The sequence below is a fragment of the Sminthopsis crassicaudata genome, chromosome 5 (assembly GCF_048593235.1).
Source record: "Sminthopsis crassicaudata isolate SCR6 chromosome 5, ASM4859323v1, whole genome shotgun sequence".
Taxonomy (NCBI): Eukaryota; Metazoa; Chordata; class Mammalia; order Dasyuromorphia; family Dasyuridae; genus Sminthopsis; species Sminthopsis crassicaudata.
Window position 1 is genome coordinate 49,805,340 of NC_133621.1, and position 20,033 is coordinate 49,825,372.

General features: G+C 33.0%; 1 protein-coding gene across 8 annotated transcripts in view; it reads right to left on the reverse strand.

The window, feature by feature from the left end:
- Window positions 1-20,033, reverse strand: part of ADAM22 (ADAM metallopeptidase domain 22) — a 265,301-nt gene that overhangs the window by 127,391 nt on the left and 117,877 nt on the right. For all 8 annotated transcript variants that reach the window (XM_074266617.1, XM_074266620.1, XM_074266619.1 and 5 more), the window contains exon 4: window positions 5,859-5,925. In XM_074266617.1, the coding sequence (XP_074122718.1) occupies window positions 5,859-5,925 (67 nt within the window). The remainder of the gene's footprint in view (window positions 1-5,858; window positions 5,926-20,033) is intronic.

Genomic DNA, 20,033 nt, shown 5'->3' on the forward strand with positions numbered 1-20,033 from the left:
ACTGTCTCTAAGCCTGAATTTGAAGCTCAGCATAATCTGGTCCTGTACCTTTCCAGTCTTCTTATACTTTGTTCTCATTTTCACTGGTCCTGCAGTTCCCCAAACATAGCAGTCCCTCTCAGTACTCATGGCCAACATGTCTGGAACAGTCATCCTTACTTCATATCTTCCTCATCTTTCTTTAGCCTTCAGCTCAAATCCTACCCTCTCCTGTAGGGAGGACTGTACCCAGTCCTATTAAAACTTCTGTTAATTAGGTGCTTACATGTTTTTCCCCACAGTAGAATGTAAACTTTTTGAGGTCAGGGAAATTTAAAAGATTTTCTTGTATCTCTAGAACTTAGCGGAGTGAATAGTATAGAAGAAGTCTTCAATAGATGTTTACAGATACCTTGATTTCTTGGAAATTTATAATCTTAGAGAGTTGCCTAGAACAAGGAAAAGTTAAAAGACTTAAGGACAGGCAGCTAGGCGTGGACCTAAATTCAAATATATTCTCAGATATTTAATGCTGTGTAACTTTGGGCAGGACACTGAACTCCAAATGCCTCTTAAAAACAAACAAACAAACAAACAAACAAAGGCTTATTTAGGGTAGTAGCCAGTCTGTGTTAAAGGCAGTACTTCAACACAGATCTTCCTAGATTCATCTTTCTATCCAGTATGATATTATCACAGGCAAGCACCTGATTTTTCTGGGTCTCAGCTTCCTCAACCAAAACACGTAGATGATGATTTTTGCACTCCCTACCTCAGAGGGTTGCTGTGAGAAAACATTAGAGCACTATATGAATAAGAGCTATTGCCATTATTTAATGTATTACACATTATATATTTATTTTATATGTTGTTACTAATCTATTATATAATCTATTAATTTAATTGATATACTATAGTTATATATATCTAATCTAACTGTTCTATGTCATATCAAATAAAACTATGTTATATTATATTTCTTAAACTATACTATATTATTCTGTCACATTGTTATAATTTCACTTGATATATTAGATTGTATTATTATAATGTTATTAGATTGTATTATTATGATATAATTATTATGCTATACAATGTAACATATATTATAATTACACTATAATTAATATAGTATTTTGGTACAGTATAGCAATTATATTACTATAATTATGCTATGTTGTTACAATGTCATAGTATATTATATTATTCTAATAAATTTATTGTATTATCTGATATAATAACATATTATAATAATATAATAATTTATTGTTATTAACTATAGCTATAATTGAAAGTGCATGAAAAACATATCTATAGAGCTAAAAATGAAAGACCATAAATAAATAGTTTTAAGGTTATCACCAAATTTACACAATATTTACAGAAATAAAAGCTGTAAGCAAATACAATAAAAATCAAAGTGTGATACAATCTCTTCCTATCTTGGTGCACAAACCTCAATTAACTGTCACCTATCAAACAGGAAATTTCAATTACCAAGAATACTTTACTGCATTCAGCCTTAGGGGAAAGGATAAAGAACAAGATAACTGAGTTATCAATGACTGAGCTATTCTTGGTACACTCATTCTGGAGGGTCCCGATTCTGCTTATGTGCCATTTCAGTCTCCCCTATTTCTAGCTTCTGTGACCACAGTACTCTCCAAGGAGGAAGAGTGTTCATAACTGACACCGAGGCACTGAAGGATGTCTCATCACCAAGGAACCATAAAATGATAATCACTTTAAAGTCTTTACCAAGGCAGGAAAGTGAGCTAAGGCATTTTGGGAAGCAATATGCTTGCAGTTTTAACTCATCTTGTGTGTGTGACTTTGGGAAACTCCTCTAATCTCCTAATCTTCAGTAGCTTCCTATGGAAAATGGGAATCATAATTCCTATGCTTTCTCACAGGATGTTCATAAAAAGTCAATGAGATAATGAATGTGCAGGAATCTCATTAAGGAATATTTTCAACTGTGGTTGAAAATAAAAAAATTAACCAGAATAATTCTAAATTAATCTGGACTTTTAAAATTAGTCAGTACACTCACTATGTAATCTTTATTTTTAAAATGTCTTTTTTTATAGGATCATAGATTCAGAACTAAAAGTTATCTTAAAAGAATAAATAAATGAAAAAAGATCTATTAATATTTTGTTGTTGTTCAGTCATGTTTCAATCACGTCTAATTCTTCAGGACCCTATTTGGGGTTTTCTTGAGAAGGATATCAGATTGATTTGCCATTTTCTTCTCTAGCTCATTTTACTGATAAGGAATTGAGCAAACCGAGTTAATTTGTCCGGGTCACACAGCTATTAAATGGCTGAGGCAAGATTTTAAACTCAGGTTCTCCTGACACCTGAGCTGTCACTCTATCCACTGCAACACCTAGATGCCCCATTAAATGTTTAGTATGGGCTAAACATTGAGATTAAAAAAAAACAAACTTGCTCTGTGCAAGATGGAGGCTCTCCTCAAAGTGCTTACATTCTAAAAGAGATAATCTAACCCATTTCACTCATTTTACAACCAGAAAAATTGAGCCTAGGATTGGTTAAATGACTTCTCAGGGTGAAACAACATAATTAATAGAACTGAAATGTGAATTTAGGTCTTTTGACTCTAAATAATTAATCTCTGATTAGTCAATTGCCTTGATCAAACTGAGACCTGTTAAAGACCAACTTTAAGGCCAAAGTCTTCCATTGCCTCCAGGGCCATTTCTAGTCATTCTTATATATAGATTATAGATATAGAGATAGAGATAGAGATAGAGATAGAGATAGAGATATATAGATAGAGATATAGTCAAGGGACTTTGCCCAGCCCTTCCTCACTTAAATCCAATTTACTCATATATCATGGCTTCACCTCCCTGATGTCAGAATCCTCTCCAGAACAAAGACCTATACCACTAACTCCCTTCCTATTGCATTACATTTCCTCCCAGATTAAATATATGTGTTGTCAAGTAATCCAATATATGTTAAACATGGTAGAAATATATACTAAATCCAATATATGCATATAACTTTTTATAAAGAGTAATGAAAAGTAAAAAGAACTCTTGGCTTGATTTTGTTTGTTCTTAGAAATTAATATTCTAATAATAACATTTAATAATAAATAATAAATAGCCTCAAGAATAAAATGAAAATGTACATACAAAAACAAACAAACCTTAAACAGAAAGTTAACAGATAAGACATTAATTTTTTAAATGGCATTCAGAAAAGAAAAATAAAAGAAGCAACATAGGACTGTATAGAAAGTCTCACTTGAAAATAACCACAGCAGAAAATCCTGAAAATAAATACATGGATTACCAAGAGAAGAAGGAGAATCTGGGATTCCCTGTGTAAAAAAAAAATTAACTTCCTAAATGGGTACAATCATGGGAGGGGAGAAAACCTACTATGAAGGCACAAAAGATTAGCCGAGAAGTAAATGGCACCTGAAATTTAAACTGATTAGGGCAATCTTCAACAGTTGCATTGTGTTCCTGGAGAAAACCCAGAGGAATTTTTTGAATTAGATTTTTTAATGGATTGGAAACAAGTGAAGGTGATGGATGGGATCAATGTGGTTTCCTAAAGGGAGGAAAAGGGGAAGTATTCAGGCATTAGTATTTTGGCATAACATCTCTGAGCTTTGGAAACTGGAAATTCTGGGAGTGGGGTGGGGGAATGTTGACTAGGAAGTGATTGAGACTTCTTAATTCCAGTAAAGATAAATTTCTAAGGATAATAATGGAATGACACATTCTTTCCTTCCATATTACTGGAACAAAAATTTGGGGGAGTCAATATAGCAGATTTGGGGCCTTAGAAAAAATGTTCTTCTAACTGATGGAGAAAAGTAGTGAAAACAGTACAAAAAGGAGAGAGGAAGAGGTTTTTCTGTCAACTGGAGTCTTTTGTTACTAAGACATTACTGTATATCAAAAGGTGGTAACCCAAGAAAAGGTAGTCTACCAAAACCAAAGTTCTAGACCATACCCTTCTGGCTTTGAGTTTTATGTTTTATTTTTTTTTCCTGCTTTCTTCTATCACATTAAGACAAGTAAGACATGAGGGGCTTGGAGATGGGATGGACAACAAAATTTATTACAAGTTCAACAGGCAAGATGAGTTATAAATTTATATATTTCAAGTTGTAAAGCATTTTTGAGGCTAACAAATCCAATTCCTCCATTTTACAGAAAGTGAAACAAAGGCCCAAGGAGATGAAGGGCTCAGTGTTCTTTCTATTGTATGACACTGATGAAAAAGCAGGAATGCTCTCTCCAGGCTCTCACTCACAGGCCCTGCCTCCACAGATGCTGGAAAGCTAATTCTCACTCCTTCCCAAACTCCCCACAAAGAACAGGGAAGTTCTACCTGCCAAACTGACACAGGTGATTAGCATCACTTATATCCTGCTGGTCATAGGAAGCAGGTAATGGTGCTCAATTTTTTAGGTTTCTGAATGGCATTGTCTTCTGAAACTAACTCCTCCTCTACACTACAGGGACACAGAATCAACAGTCAACAATCAGCAACATTTATTACGTAAGCTCTTGCTATGTGCCAGGCACCAGATTGAGCCCTGAAGATATAAAGAAGACAAAAACACCAATAGGAATTAATATTTTTTACAAGAAAAAGGAATATCTATATATGTACATGCTTTGTATATCTATATATCTATTTAATCTATACTATCTACCTTATCTTACTGCTTATCTATTAATCATCTATCCAAACTATCTAATTGCTTATCTATCTACCTATCCATTCATCTATTCTGTCTATATATCTACCCATTCATCTGAATATTTATAAATCTATCATCCTTATAGCTATCCTATCATTTAGCTATGCCATTTATCTATCACCTATCTATCTATCTATCTATCTACCTATCTATCTATCCATTCTGACTACTTGTCTATCTATCTATCCATCCATATATCTATCAAGTATATATCTATCTATCTTGTCTATCTAGCTATCATCTAGCTAGCTAGTTATCTATCTACCTACTTATCTATCCATCTATCTGTCTTGACATCTATCTATCTGTCTAGCTAGCTAGCTGGCTAGCTATCTGTCTGTCTGTCTATATTTTGCACTTAAAAGAAATATTTTAGTATTCCAAGAACAATTGGCTTTATATTTATTAAGTGAAGATTCCCCAAACTGGGTGATCTCTCTGAGAGATAAGTGATAAATTATAAAATAACTCTCCACATTGCTTTATAACAATAATGGCTAATATTTATATGGCACTTTAAGATTTCCAAAGCACTGTAAATATTATTAAAATATTATTCAAACAATCTTGGAAGTTATGTGCTAGTATGATAGTGTACTCACTTTACATATAAAGAAACTGAGGCACTTCCTTTGCAACAACAACAACAACAACAAAATTCGGTTCTGCACATATATATTGTACCTAGGATATACTATAACATATTTAATATGTATGTATGAGAATGCCTGCCATCTAGGGGAGGGGATGGAGGGAAGGAAGGGAAAAATTCAGAACAAAAGGGAGTACAAGAGATAATGTTGTAAAAAATTACCTATGCATATGTACTATCAAAAAATGTTATAATTATAAAATTAATTTTAAAAAATTAAAAAAAAAAGAAACTGAGGCACACAGCAATTAGGTGCCTTGCCCAGGGCCATACAGAAAGCATCTAAAGCTGGCTTTGAACTCAAATTTGCATAATTCTAAGCCCAATGCTCTAGCCACTGAGCTACCTCACTATTTTAATTAGAATTCCCACAACAGAGAAATTTAATCTTTATATTTTGTCTAAAGCAAAAGTTTCACAAATTATCTACATACACATACATACGTTCAAGAGAAAAGTTTCACTTACTTTAACTTCCACAATGTTTCCTCCATGGTCAATGTGTCTCTCCAGGTATTCAGATGATAGCAAATCACTGAAATAAGGGAATAGCAAAGTGAATAGAGGTACTCTTGGAAATCTGCAGTCTCTCTGTACCTGTCCTTTCTATAATGCATATACTTCTATTAACAATTTCTTCATGCAAATTTCAAATTTTAGATTTTGACAGGCACCAGAGACAGTGAAGAAAGCATGCAGTGATTTACAGTACTTCTAAAACAACTACTGGAAAAAATTTTCATTTTGTCCTTTTCCTTAAATTTTTTTAGATCAAAAATAATTTGTTAAATTAATAAATAAATAATTAATAAAATCTTTTATTAAGCACTAATTATGTGCAGTGAACTGTTCTAGGCACCATAAAAAGTACAAAGAGGAATAAACCAAGAACACTGGCCTCCATCATGACTCACTAAACAAATCTACACTGTAGACAAACTATTATAAAATATACATAAAAAGAGTGTAAAGTGTTATTAGATCATTTGAAGATGTGTATGAGAGTTAAAGAAATAAGTAGTTGAATGGAACTGGTCTTTGGACTGCATGAGAAGGATGGGAAAAGACAGAAAAATTAAGAGGTAGAAGCAGAAAAGGACCAGTATGAACAACATGCAGAATGCCTGACTAGTTAAATGTACAGTAAATTTGACTAAGGCATAGAATCCATAAGAATGACAACACTTTCACACATTTCTTTACCTATCACATGTATGGCCCATGATTTAATCTAGCAAAACTTGAAACATAGACCATATGTCTTATCAAAATCTTCAATAGCCTCCTTTAGGAAAAATGTAAAATTTTTGTCCCAGCATTTAAAATCCTCTACAACTTAGTTCTTTCTATATAAACAGTTCCAGTTTTATTTTTGTTTAACATTTTACTATTCCTAATTTTTCAAAATACTTAGCTTTTGTTAAGTAATCAACTGTTAGAGTTCAATAAAAAGCATCTCAGCCTAATTTATTGTCATAAAATTCCCTCAGTTCTTTTTTTTCTTTCTTTCTTTCTTTCTTTTTCTTTCTTTCTTTCTTTCTTTCTTTCTTTCTTTCTTTCTTTCTTTCTTTCTTTCTTTCTTTCTTTCTTTCTTTCTTTCTTTCTTTCTTTCTTTCTTTCTTTCTTTCTTTCTTTCTTTCTTTCTTTCTTTCTTTCTTTCTTTCTTTCTTTCTTCCTTCCTTCCTTCCTTCCTTCCTTCCTTCCTTCCTTCCTTCCTTCCTTCTTTCCTTCCTTCCTTCCTTCCTTTCTTTCTTCTTTCTTTCTTTCCTTCCTTCCTTCCTTCCTTCCTTCCTTCCTTCCTTCCTTCCTTCCTTCCTTCCTTCCTTCCTTCCTTCCTTCCTTCCTTCCTTCCTTCCTTCCTTCTTTCTTTCTTTCTTTCTTTCTTTCTTTCTTTCTTTCTTTCTTTCTTTCTTTCTTTCTTTCTTTCTTTCTTTCTTTCTTTCTTTCTTTCTTTCTTTCTTTCTTTCTTTCTTTCTTTCTTTCTTTCTTTCTTTCTTTCTTTCTTTCTAAACCAGCTCCTTTCTTATTTTATGATTAGGCACCCTTTAGCCAAAGGGAATTCTCTTTTCTGAGTAGCTAAATTTGGGGAGAAAAAACATTCTAAACATCATTCTAACCAAGTGGCATTGTAATTGGATAGTGACAGTAACTAGCTCTTCCATTACTTATGCTAATTTGTCTTGTTTATCACTTTCCCTCCATTATGACTAAAATGCTATTCTAATCTATCTTTAAGCTTCCTTCCTCCTTAATCCTCCTGACACTGAAATACCAAATAAGACAGAAACTTCTTCTTCCTTGTATTCCACCCATTCTTATCCCAACTCAACTGTACTTCTCCTAAGTCACATTTTGTCTCTTCCTGATTTTCTCAGGCTCCTCTCAGTCTGTCCTTCTGAACTTCGATTGTATTACACTCCCCAAATTCCCTCAAACCTTAATCTTTTCCTCAAAAAATATCTCTCACTAATGGAAACCTGGCTTTCCTGTGGGAAGATCATATCCATGTCCATCCTCTCCCTTTACTGACTTAATCTAATCATGACATCCACCCAGTAGAGTAGATATATCTTCTCAACATTCTGCAGAGCTGCTCTACTTAGAAGATTTCAATCTTTGGAATTTCTAACTGACTAAAATTTCCTGTCCTTCTATGACTATCCCCCTACTGGATTTGTTCCCATTTTGATTGCTATTAGGCTATTACATATATCACAATTTCACTTGAGTCCTTCCCCACAAAAGCTTGGTCTACATCTGTCACTATGCACTAATCACATTTCTAATTCCTTGGAAATAGAAAGATCAAAGGTTGTGGTAGCTATATTTGGTATGGGAGCAGTGAGTAGGTACCAGGAGGGACCACTGAAGCTGAGAAGACTGAGACGTCTTTCTTCTCTGTGAGCTACTTCTCCTTTCATATGTGAATAGTTTAGCTGATTCAAAGGGGTAGATTTTGAGAATCAATATTTTGTTATTTTATTAAAAGGAATGAGAAATTAGAATATTTGATCCAGCTTCTTTCAATTTTTCTAACTTCTATGACTATTTTTTTCTTCTCTCACTGTCACCTCACTAAACTTCACTGAAGTTATCATGGTCACTTCCCCAAGTTCCACCATTTTGTGTGTGTGTGTGTGTTGAATCATGTAGGAATGTCCAGATTTCTTTCCTAAATATAAAGTTTCTCTATCCCTATATTAAAAACTATGTCATTCTGGGAATATTGAAATAAATTGAAAAATTATCAAAAAACTTTATATTTGTGATATAGGAAGAAGGTATGTCCCTAGAGTAAATTGATTGAGTAAGCACTGAGTTGGAGATTCCTCCCTACTCTATAGTTCTTATGAGTGAACCTAGTATTAACTTGTACATAAAAGTCAATTTCAATTGTCACTTCCAACTAAATTCACTCAAATTGCAATTGCTTTACATAGAAAAACTACTAATTATATTAGGGAATGTTTCCCTCAGGTTTTCTCAGAAGACATCCCCAATACTGCAAAGAAAAGAGACTGATGTAATATATATGTAATATATGACATTGCATGTATTAAATATATGATATATAAATATTTTCCTGTATGTATGTATTTATATACATATATGTATGTGTGTGTATATGATAGGTAACTATCATGATGGTCAATAATAACTTGGATGTGTAAGTTCTGGGTATAATAGTATATGTTATATTAGATCACAGGTGTTTTCCTTGGATTCTCTCAGAATATATGCCCAATACTTCAAAGAAAAAAGATTTATTTAAAATACATGTGTGTATGCTGATTAAAATAGCTGATTTAAATCTTATTTTAAAAATATATATGCACATAAGTGTATATATTTTAATTCTCATTTAATTAATAATTATGTTTTTAATATTAAAGGATTCACTAAAATATCTATATATGCATATATGTATGTGACTACTTTAAAATATACACATTCTAAGTATAATAGCATAATATATGTTATATATTATACTAGGTCACATATGTTTTCCTCAGTTTTTTTTCAGAACATATATGTATGTGTACATTTTAATCATTAAATATTAAACCTAAGTTTTAAATTAAAAACATAGTTATTAATTTAATGAAAATTGCAACATTGGGTGCATGTTCTGAGAAAATGTGAGGAAAACATGTGACTTAGTATAATAGAGATATGCATTCAGATATGTATACATAAATCTTATATTATTATACTCAGAACTTATACATCCAAATGATCACTGACCATCAAAATAGTTCCCCTAGATGATCATACAGTTATTTCAAGGAATCTGATAACATTGAAAGTATTTCTGGACCTCTTCTTTGGAGCTGCAGGTGAAAAGCCATGCAAAAATCCATCTCTTTATTTTATTCTTGACTTAAAAAAAGAATTATTTCAATCATTGACTTTGTTCACCAGAATTTAGAATTTAGAATTCCTAAATGTCTTTCTTGGCTTCCAAAAATTAAATACACCTTCCAAGGTCAAAGATTTGTTACCGCCATGAATATTCAAAATAATTTGCAAAAGTTATAACAATAATTACAAGGAAAAAGTCTCACAAATGACTTTGGCAGCATTGAGAGAAAGCACTCAGCTGCCCAAGGTTAACTTAGGAATTCTGGTATTTTTGTTGGAAAAAAAAATTCAGGACCATGTCTTTGTAGCCATATGCCTCCGACTGGTTCAAGACATCATTAAATTGAAAGAAAGTTGGCAGAAACAGGTTAACATTCTATACCTTGGCATCGTTAGTTTTTGTAATTGGAGCTGATAATCAGATCTTTAGAGCTGGAACAGAGAAGGCAAAGATACTTTCCTATCTTCTGAGAATTTTGTATCATCATTTTTTTCCCAAACCATTTGGGAGCTTATTTTGCTGTGGAAAATTACTGAACTTTTCATCTAACAGAACACTTAGCACTTTCAGCTTATAAGAAAACATGCAAAAAAAAGATGAGAAGAAAAGAGGAGGAAGGGAGAGGTTACTTATTATAAGCATTATATATTCTAGGTAAAGAAAGATTGATTTGAAGCATGTTATATGTGGCACCTCTCTTCAAATATATTTAATGAGCCATTGTGCTCTACTTGATCTAAATTCAGCAACTAAGCCAGTAAAAAAGAACAAAAACTATGTTTTCAGTGCAATTTTTTCCATTAGGAATTCAAATGATGCTTCAATAAAGGCAAAATCAATGCATGACACATGTATTTTAGATTAAGCTGCAGGGAAACAGGTAGAATTTGACAGAATAATCTCTATTACAAACATACTATTATAAATGGTCTTAAGGCATCGATAAAATAAAAATAATTGCTCTTTTAAAGTCACTTTGATTTCTTCCCAACAGCCCTGTGTGATATGTAATCCAAGAATCATTATCCCAATATTATAAATTAGGAAACAGGATTAGAGAGCTTAAATGATCAGTCTAGTTTTTGCTCAGATAACAATTTTCCCTGTTTAATTTATAGCTAAGGTCTTCTGAACTGCCTATCAAACATTTCCATATATTTTAAATGCTACTCATCCTCTCCCTGGTTTCAAGTTATTCCTTAAATCAACAATAAGTGCCCATTGTATCAGACCCTTGGGTAAGGGGAAACAGTAGATTAAACATTGCACCTGCCTTCGAATAAAAATGTATTCAGCCTCAAAAGATGAAGAAGAATGAAATAGTTCTATGGTTAGCCATTAACTAGGGGTTTGCAGGAGAGTACATAAAAAGAACAGAACAGATATGATATATAGATAAGTAAAAAGTTTAAGTATCTATTAAGAGCTCAGAAAGTATTTGTTGAAATGAATTACATTTAATTAACTTGGTTTGAAAAGGACTATAGATTGGAGACTGGCTAATTATTAGAGAAACACTTCATGAATCGACTGAATACTCAGCTCATTTTTTTTTCATTTTTCATCAAATTTTGTTTCCTTTTAAAATATCAGACAGTTCCCTTTAAGTTTCCAAAGACTCCTCTCCCCATGACTAAAACCTTTCTTCTAGGAAAGAAAAACATTTAAGGAAAAATCAATAAAGATGAATAATTAGGGAAGGCAAGCCAATTGAATCTAACAAAGTATGCAGAATTTTACATCCACTGTTGTTCTTCCAAAGAGGTAGATGTGTTTTCTTTGCATTTCTCCAAGGTCAAGGTTGTACTTTGCTAAAATTTAATAGAGGTGGGGGAGGGAGTATCATGATTCGAGTAAAAGGAAATTTTCTTATGCAATGATGTACTCAAAAGTGGAAAGATATTATAAGCAGTAGAATAAACAAATGATCCAATTATTTGAGCAGCAATGGAAAGGGAAAACATGGGAAAGATCATTCCATCTATTTTATTAAGGAACTGCATTCAAATCATATCAAGAAAGGACTCATCCACAATTCTAATGGATGTGGCCATCTTCAACAATGAGATGAACCAAATCAGTTGCAATAGAGCAGTAATGACCTGAACCAGCTACACCCAGCAAAATAACTCTGGGAAATGAGTGTGAACCACTACATAGAATTCCCAATCCCTCTATTGATTTCCTTCACAGGTTAATTGTACACTATTTCAAAGTCTGATTCTTTTTTTAAAGCAAAATAACTGTATGGACATGTACACATATATTGTATTTAACTTATACTCTAACATATTTAACATATATTGGTCAACCTACCATCTGGGGAAGGGAGTGGGAGAAAGGAAGGGAAAAATTGGAACAAAAGGGCTTTGCGAATTTTCAATGCCGAAAAATTACCCATGCATATATCTTGTAAATAAAAAGCTGTAATAAAAAAGGACTAATCCAAATGAATAAAGGGACAAATGAGAAGGTGGTTGGACCTATGTGGCCGAGAAAAGAAAAGATATATACCATCTTGAGGTATCCCAGGTATACATTTCAAGTTCAATCAGAATCCTAAACTATTAGAAATTTACTAATCATTTTCAGAAGAGCATCTATCCAGCAACTTATTATCTGGCTGATATTAAAAGGACATAAAAATTTATCTTGTGATATATTATTATAAGAAAGAGTGGAAAGAATGTTGAAGGATTTATATACTTAAAAGACCTGGATCTGAATTTTGACTCTCCTTACACTTACACTTACCTTACCTTACACTTACACTTACCTTATGCAAAATACTTAGGCTTTCTGGTCTTATTTTCCTGATCTGCAAAGTGCTAGGCTGAACTAATTGATCTCTAAGACTCAAAATTTTTGATCTATTTAAAATATTCTGGGAATATTAAACCTGAACTCATTAACACAATACTTTCTTTTCCTGATGAAGAAGAAATATTGCTTAAAGACACCAGTCTAAAAAGTAAGCCCAACAATCTTGGTAAGAAATAGCCATAAAGAATAAAATATCAAGAAGCAAACCTCCATGTTGTATTTTCATTCAGAGTGCAGAAAATCTAGGAGGCTGAAGGCCTTTAAAAATTCTAATTTCCAGGACTACAATCTGCCCACAGCTTACAAAAGAGCAGTATTTTAAAAGGTTGGGAGTCAGTCACTTGGAACTTGGAATACATTTTTTCATGGAAATGATTTAATACAGGATAAAAATTTCATAGACCATCCCACAAAAGCCTATGTAAACCAAAACATACCTTAAATATCACAATTTACTAATCAAGAGGAAAAGCACCAGAGGGATTTCTTAGACCTAAGGTCAAATCCCAGCATGGGATCCTGGGCAAATCAATTTTCTTCTGTCATCTTTGTGAGTAAAAATGGAGATGATTACCCACATAGTGGGTTTCTGTGAAGTAAGCATTTTCTAAACCTTGAAATGTCACAGAAATGTGAGTTGTTAAAGATAGCACCTTAGAATCACCCACTTTTTTTTTTTAGCAATATGAATAAATTTATATATTTGGGTTTGGGGGATACATTTCTGAGATATAGTCCCAAATCTGGAATCCTTTAAAATTTTAGTAACTTTTCTTGTATAATTCAAAACTCTGTTTTGAGATTATAGAAGTATGTTATATAAAGGCACACAAAATAATGACTAATAACAATGATCCTTAAAACAATCCTAAAATTATTATTGTCCCCATTTTAGGGATAAGGACATTAAGGTCCAGAAAAAATAAGACAAATGGAAATTCAGACAGATAACAAGTATCTAAAATGGGATTTATACTCAAATTTCTCAATAGTTGTGGTTCAAGCTTTTTCCATTACATTTTGATGAGTGCCTTAAATTAGGTCTAGTAGGATGTCATCTTCTTTGGGGAACTCATGTTTTGTATTTTAATTTTTTTTTTTTTACCAAGCTATGACCTAAAATAAAGTTTTTTCCCTATATGGCTATGCCTTTTTTCATGACATTCATTATACAAATCATATGTCAAGAAGCAAAGGGGTAAAAAAAAAAACACAACACAGTAAAAGTCAAAAGCTCAGAAACAAATGCTTCTGGTTTCCTTCTGCTCTTCCAGATCTCCCTCTCCCTTCCCTTACTGGATATCATCAGTCTGTCATCTTGGACTATGGGGCTGCTAATAAACTCCATCCTTGGCTTCAGAGTGCCAAATGAAAGCTATTATCTCAGATTCCAGCATTTGGCAGCAAGTAGAATTTGTATAGCCCACCCATGTTAGGATTTTCCTCTATTTTTCTTTTAAAATATCCATTACTGATGATTTCAGAAAAACCTAGAAAGAATTAACAAACTGATACAGAGTAAAGTGAGCACAACCAGGAGAACTACGTAAATAGTAAGAACAATATTGTTCAATAAACAATTGTGAATGACTTAGCTATTTTCAATAATACAATGATCCAAGAGAATCTCAAAGGACTCATAATGAAATATGCTATCTGCCTGCAGAAAAAGAATTTATGGAGTCTGAATACAGACAGAAGTATATTCTGTTCTCTCCCTCCCTTCCTCCCTCCCTCCCTTCTTTCCTTCCCTCCCTCCTTTCCTCTCTCCTTTCTTCCTTTCCTCCCTCCCTCTCTCCCTCTCTCTTTTCCTTCCTTCCTTCCTTCCTTCCTTCCTTCCTTCCTTCCTTCCTTCCTTCCTTCCTTCCTTCCTTCCTTCCTTCCTTCCTTCCTTCCTTCCTTCCTTCCTTCCTTCCTTCTTTCCTTCCTTCCTTCCTTCCTTCCTTCCTTTCTTCCTTCCTTCCTTCCCTCCTTCCTTCCCTCCTTCCATCCTTCCTTCCTTCCTTCCTTCCTTTCTTTTTTCTTCCCTTCTTTCCTTTTTTCCCTCCCTTCCTCTCTTCCCTTCTTCCTTCTTTTCTTTCTCCCTCCTTCCCTCCCTCTCTCTGTCTCTTTCTTTTTTTGGTTGAATTTTCTTCCACAAAATAATCAATATGTTTTATATGATTTTACATATATAACCTATATCATATAGCTTACCATTTCAAGGAGGAGGATAGGGAGGGATAGAATTCAAAGTTCAAAACTTTAATAAAGAATGTTAATAATTGTATTTACATGTAATTGGGGAGGACAAAATATTATAATTTTAAAATGCACTAATATGGAAAGAAAAAAATTAGTAATATCACCTCACATGCCAAAATCTTTAAAATGATACATTAATTAGCATTAGCATCCAAACACTAGAAAAAATTATCATATTATTAACAAATGACATAATTTGCAACACTGGGCTACTGGGTTGAAACAAATCATCTCAGAATCTCAAGTAAGTAAAAAATTAAGTTCTCTCTATTTTCTCCTTTAAAGGGAATAATATTTGTCACTTATCTATGTCAGAGGCCTCCTCAGCTAGCATCTTAAAATATAAATGTTCTAAAGATGATGAGGAAATAATGGATGAAAACTATAACATATTCACATTGTATTCTTACATAATTTTCATTTAAGGCAGCGAATAATCTCAAAATGCATCATTTCTACATTTTGATTGATACTTCAATTATTCTGGAATTAAGAAAGCCAACATATAACAATCCCAAAACAGATTTTATTCTGGCCTCCTGAGCTTATGCATTTCAATAAAATCGTTTGTTAAATGTTCATTCAACATATGGTGAAATGAAAAAAAAAAAAAAACCACAACTAATATGTTTGTGTCTGAGGTTACACAGCAAAGTTTTGTTTGAGGATAAATCCATAGCACACATCTTATTTGTAGTCTAAGGGAAAGTAAAACTGAAGTACCTTTGAATGCACATGGAACAGAATCGATTTCCATTTTCAAAAGAAAAATACAATTGCCACCTACTATACTGCACTGTTTGCAAATTAGTTTAAGTGAAATCAAATGTAAAGGTAGTGCTAACAAACTTATATTCACTGAGCCTTTTAAAGTGAATTGTAAAAAAAAATGGAAAAATTAAAATGACTTTTGAAATTTCTTGGGGATAGGGGTTCTATCTTAGTTATTTTTACTTCTTTCTGGAATTTTACTTCTGTCTAGAACACAGTACAATGTGTTACATTTAGTAAGCCTTTAGAAAATATTTATTGCATGAAGAAAGAATCTTACTACAGAGTTATTAATTAACTCAGAGTTAAAGTAATTAGCTCTTAATATTAAACTAATATTAACAGACTAAGAAAATTACTAATTCACTATTAGAGTTAATTATAGTCATTCAATTAATTAGTTAAAGCTATTAACTCTCGAATTTTAGGAAACTTTTTAATGATAAAATTTAATCATTGGGGCAGCTAGGTAGCACAGTCAGCACCAACCAGTCCTGAAGTCAAGAGGACTTGAGTTCAAATTTGACCTCAGACACTTAATACTTCCTAGCTGTGTGACCCTGGGCAAGTCACTTAATTCCAATCTCTGCAAAATAAATAAACAAATAAAAGAACAAATAAACAGATTAAATAAATAAATAAATAAAATTGTTAATCATTAATTGATAAACTAGTTAGCATTATAAAGCCATGGAATGCAAGATTTGGAACAGGGAGAAGAGTTAGTATTGATCTAGCCCCAACCCTTTTCTTCATAAGGGATGAAAATGAGGCTCACAAAATTTGAATGCTTTAACTAATGTTAATGAGATAGTAAGTAGAAACACTGGCATTTGAACCAGGATTTGAATGTCCATTTTATGTCTAGCACTCTTTACACAGCACTGAACTTTCACTTTTTTATGTGAATACTTTTTTATGCATTAATAATATATACAGGAGGATGTACATGAAATCTGAAAGCAGGATAATAAACAACTTAATTCACCATATATCTAATTGACTGTGATAGATATCATAGAGGAAATACAAAACAGAATCTTTATGCTCAACTTGCCATAGGTCCCACAAACCAGCCATATCACTGAGCAAATAATTTCTTTCTGCCTCAGAATCTCAATCTATAAAATGGGAATAATAATAGATAATAATACATATATTCTTCCCCAGTGTCATTATAAGGAAAAGTCTTGTAAATCTTCATGTGCTTTGGAAATGTGAGTGGTTACCAATGTTGAGAGTGAAGTCTCAAATATCATCCCAATCTCACTGGGATCATAAGCCACACAAAAGTTTAATATTATAGTATACATATGATGATAAGGAATTGTGATAGACTTAGCCACTCTGATCAATATATGACAATTCCTAAGGACTCATGATGAAAATACTATCCACTTCCAGAGAGGGAACTGATGAATTTTTAGTACAGATTGAAGCATATTTTTTTCACTTTTTCTTTTGCTTTATTTATTTATTGCAACATGGCTACTATGGAATTTTTTTTTGGATGGCTTCACATGTTTAATGGATATCATATTGCTTGCCTCTGGGTTGGGTGAGGAAGATCCTGGAATGAAGAAAAGAATTTTCAGCTCAAAAAAATGAATAAATGCATGTGTGTGTGTGTGTGTACGTGTGTGTGTACGTGTGTGTGTACGTGTGTGTGTGTGTGTGTGAGAGAGAGAGACAGAGTCAGAGAGACAAAGAGACGGAGAGATTGAGTGGTATCTGAGCTGAATCCTAAGAAGTGAATAATATAGGGTGTCCCAAAAGTCTTAATGAAATTATAAATTCATTTTAATAGCTAAAATTTATTCATTCTTATTAGCTATTAAAGCTTTCAACTGCACTAAGATTTTTGGGACACCTTATATTTGGATAGATAGAGAGGAAGTCAGGGGGACATTTCAAGTAGGAGAAATAACCTGAGCAAAGAACAGAAGAGAAAGAAACCAAACATAGGAGACAAAATGAACCCACGGGACACTAAAAACACCATTCTAATTGGAGCAGAACCAAGGAAGAGAAGGAGATCCAAAGTAGAGAGGGATCCCAACTCTACACTGCCCTAAGCACATGAAAGAAGAATTTGCACTTTGCTCTCTAGGCAATGAAGAGTCATAGATTTCTGAGATTGGGAGAAATGAGAAGGGTGTCAATAAAGTATTCTAAAAGGTGAATCTGGTTATGGTTCTACAGGCTAAATCAGAAGGGAGAGATCTATGTTATCATCTCTATTACATAGGTTCAGTGTGAATTTGTTCATTTCAGAATAGGTCAATGGGCTTTTTTTTTAACATCACTTATTCACTGATGCATTATTAGAGAATTTGTCATATTGTCTGAGCACTTTGACAAGAATGATAATCATTATCTTGGATAATGTGGGCATTAAATCCATAATAATACAAAAAAGGGCAGGTAGAGCAATTTCAAGGTTATTTTTTTAAGCTCCAAATTATTCCCTTAAAATTCTGTAATTGTTACTAACTAAAATGCCAACAAGTCCCAAAAAGATAGTTCCCTTAAAATCATTCCCTCCAAATTCTAATACCTGTAATAATTAAAAACTGAGAATTTACAATCAGTCTGGTTCTACTTGATAGCCACAAAAGGCAATAAAGAATCTACAGATTTTTAAGAAACCACATTTATACTTCCTATTTATATACTTTTTTCTTTTTATCTTTAATGCAACTCATTATTGTATTTAATGTAACTCATATTGGTCTGAATAACGATGCAACTTCTGATAGGATTTTCATGCATAAGGATACATGAGCAGCAGTGGGTTTTGATGATAAGGACAAAAATCTGTTGATTGACTGGAAATCTTTGCACTTTACATGTTACACTTATTGGTCAGAAGGGCCCTATAATTTCCATTCATATGTATATTAAACAAGTATATGAGTGGGTGCAGGGGATGGATTTTGAAGGGAAACCAACAGGATTTTTCGGATAAATGTTTAGCAATTAGCTCTGGGGGGAAGGAGTGGATCAGGGATATATCCAGAGTACATGCTTAAATTTAACCTGGATCATTTAACATTTTCTCCATCATTTTCTTAAGTCTAGACAATCAACAAAACAATAAACCAGGCCTTGATTTTTAGCATTTGTCACTCTTCAAGGTTTTAATTCTCACACTGAAAATTTAACAATCAACTTCCCAAGGTGGTCTGACTTGGCTCCCGCAGGTAACAAATCAATATTTCTTTTTTGAGTAATTTGCCTAAAGTACTATAAAGCTTAATTATGTATAGCACAAAAGAAAAATACAATATAAGTTTATGCATAGAACAAAATAAAAAGATATCACCTTTTATCTCTCTTGTATTTATTTTCCTATCTATTAAATCTACTCAATAGATTGTAAGTGAAGGAAGAAAAGGTGTGATTTTTTTGTCGTTTTACCACCAGAGCTCATCATGGTGGATGACACAGAGTAGGCCTTGTTGTTTTGAATGATTGTTCAATTGAATTTTTTATAATATGCAAGAAATAAGCTTTTGCCTGAAAACACAAAATATTGCTATCTTTCCCCAAAGAGAATTTACCATTAGTTATAAAGATATATATTTATTTTATATATGTTATATATTTAATATTTATTTATTTATTTATTTTTATAATATTTAATAAAATCACATTTTAAAATTATCATTATCAATAAAAAGCTGGCAGTAAGCATTAATATAAAAGAAGGGAAGAGCTCCCAGTATAATATGTCTGACAAGTAGCTCTTTCCTTGCAGATCTGCAATGGCGTGGAGGCTCAGAGCCATAGTGTTTTTAGAGAAAGACTGCTCTATTCCTTGAGAGGTTTAATTGTGGATGTTTCCCAAAGATTAAACCTAAACTTGCTCTATTACAACTTTCATCCATTTTGTTTTTACTGGAAGAAATATCCCTTTCCTTCTTTAGCTGAGGCAGGGCTAATGACATCTTTACAATGAGATCAGTCTAGCTGTGTCCAGGAAACAGAAGAGGTATAGAAGGACAGACAAGATAACTAGATGACATATCAGACACCTAAAGAATGGGTTACAAGCCAAACTTCATTGAAAGTCAAGATCAAGATACTTCCTGGTGGATTAGAATCTATCATCAAGACATCCTTAATTGAGGGCAAAATGTCAGCCTGGAAGGGACATGTTCAAGAGAGCCTTTGAATTGGAGGTTGAATCCAATTACTGACTCAGTCATGAATCTCTCTCTCTCTCTCTCTCTCTCTCTCTCTTTTTTTTTCCTAAGGGAAGGGGGAAGCTGCGTTAATCTAGGGGTCTGTGAATTGAATGCATGGGGGGTAAGGACAGTTATTTCCAAGTTCATGTTGAATTCTGTCACAGCATGCATAAGGATAGAGGACCCTGAGCAGTATAATCTGCATGCCATTCGGAAAACATTTTTTTTAACCATACAAGGGATGCGATAACT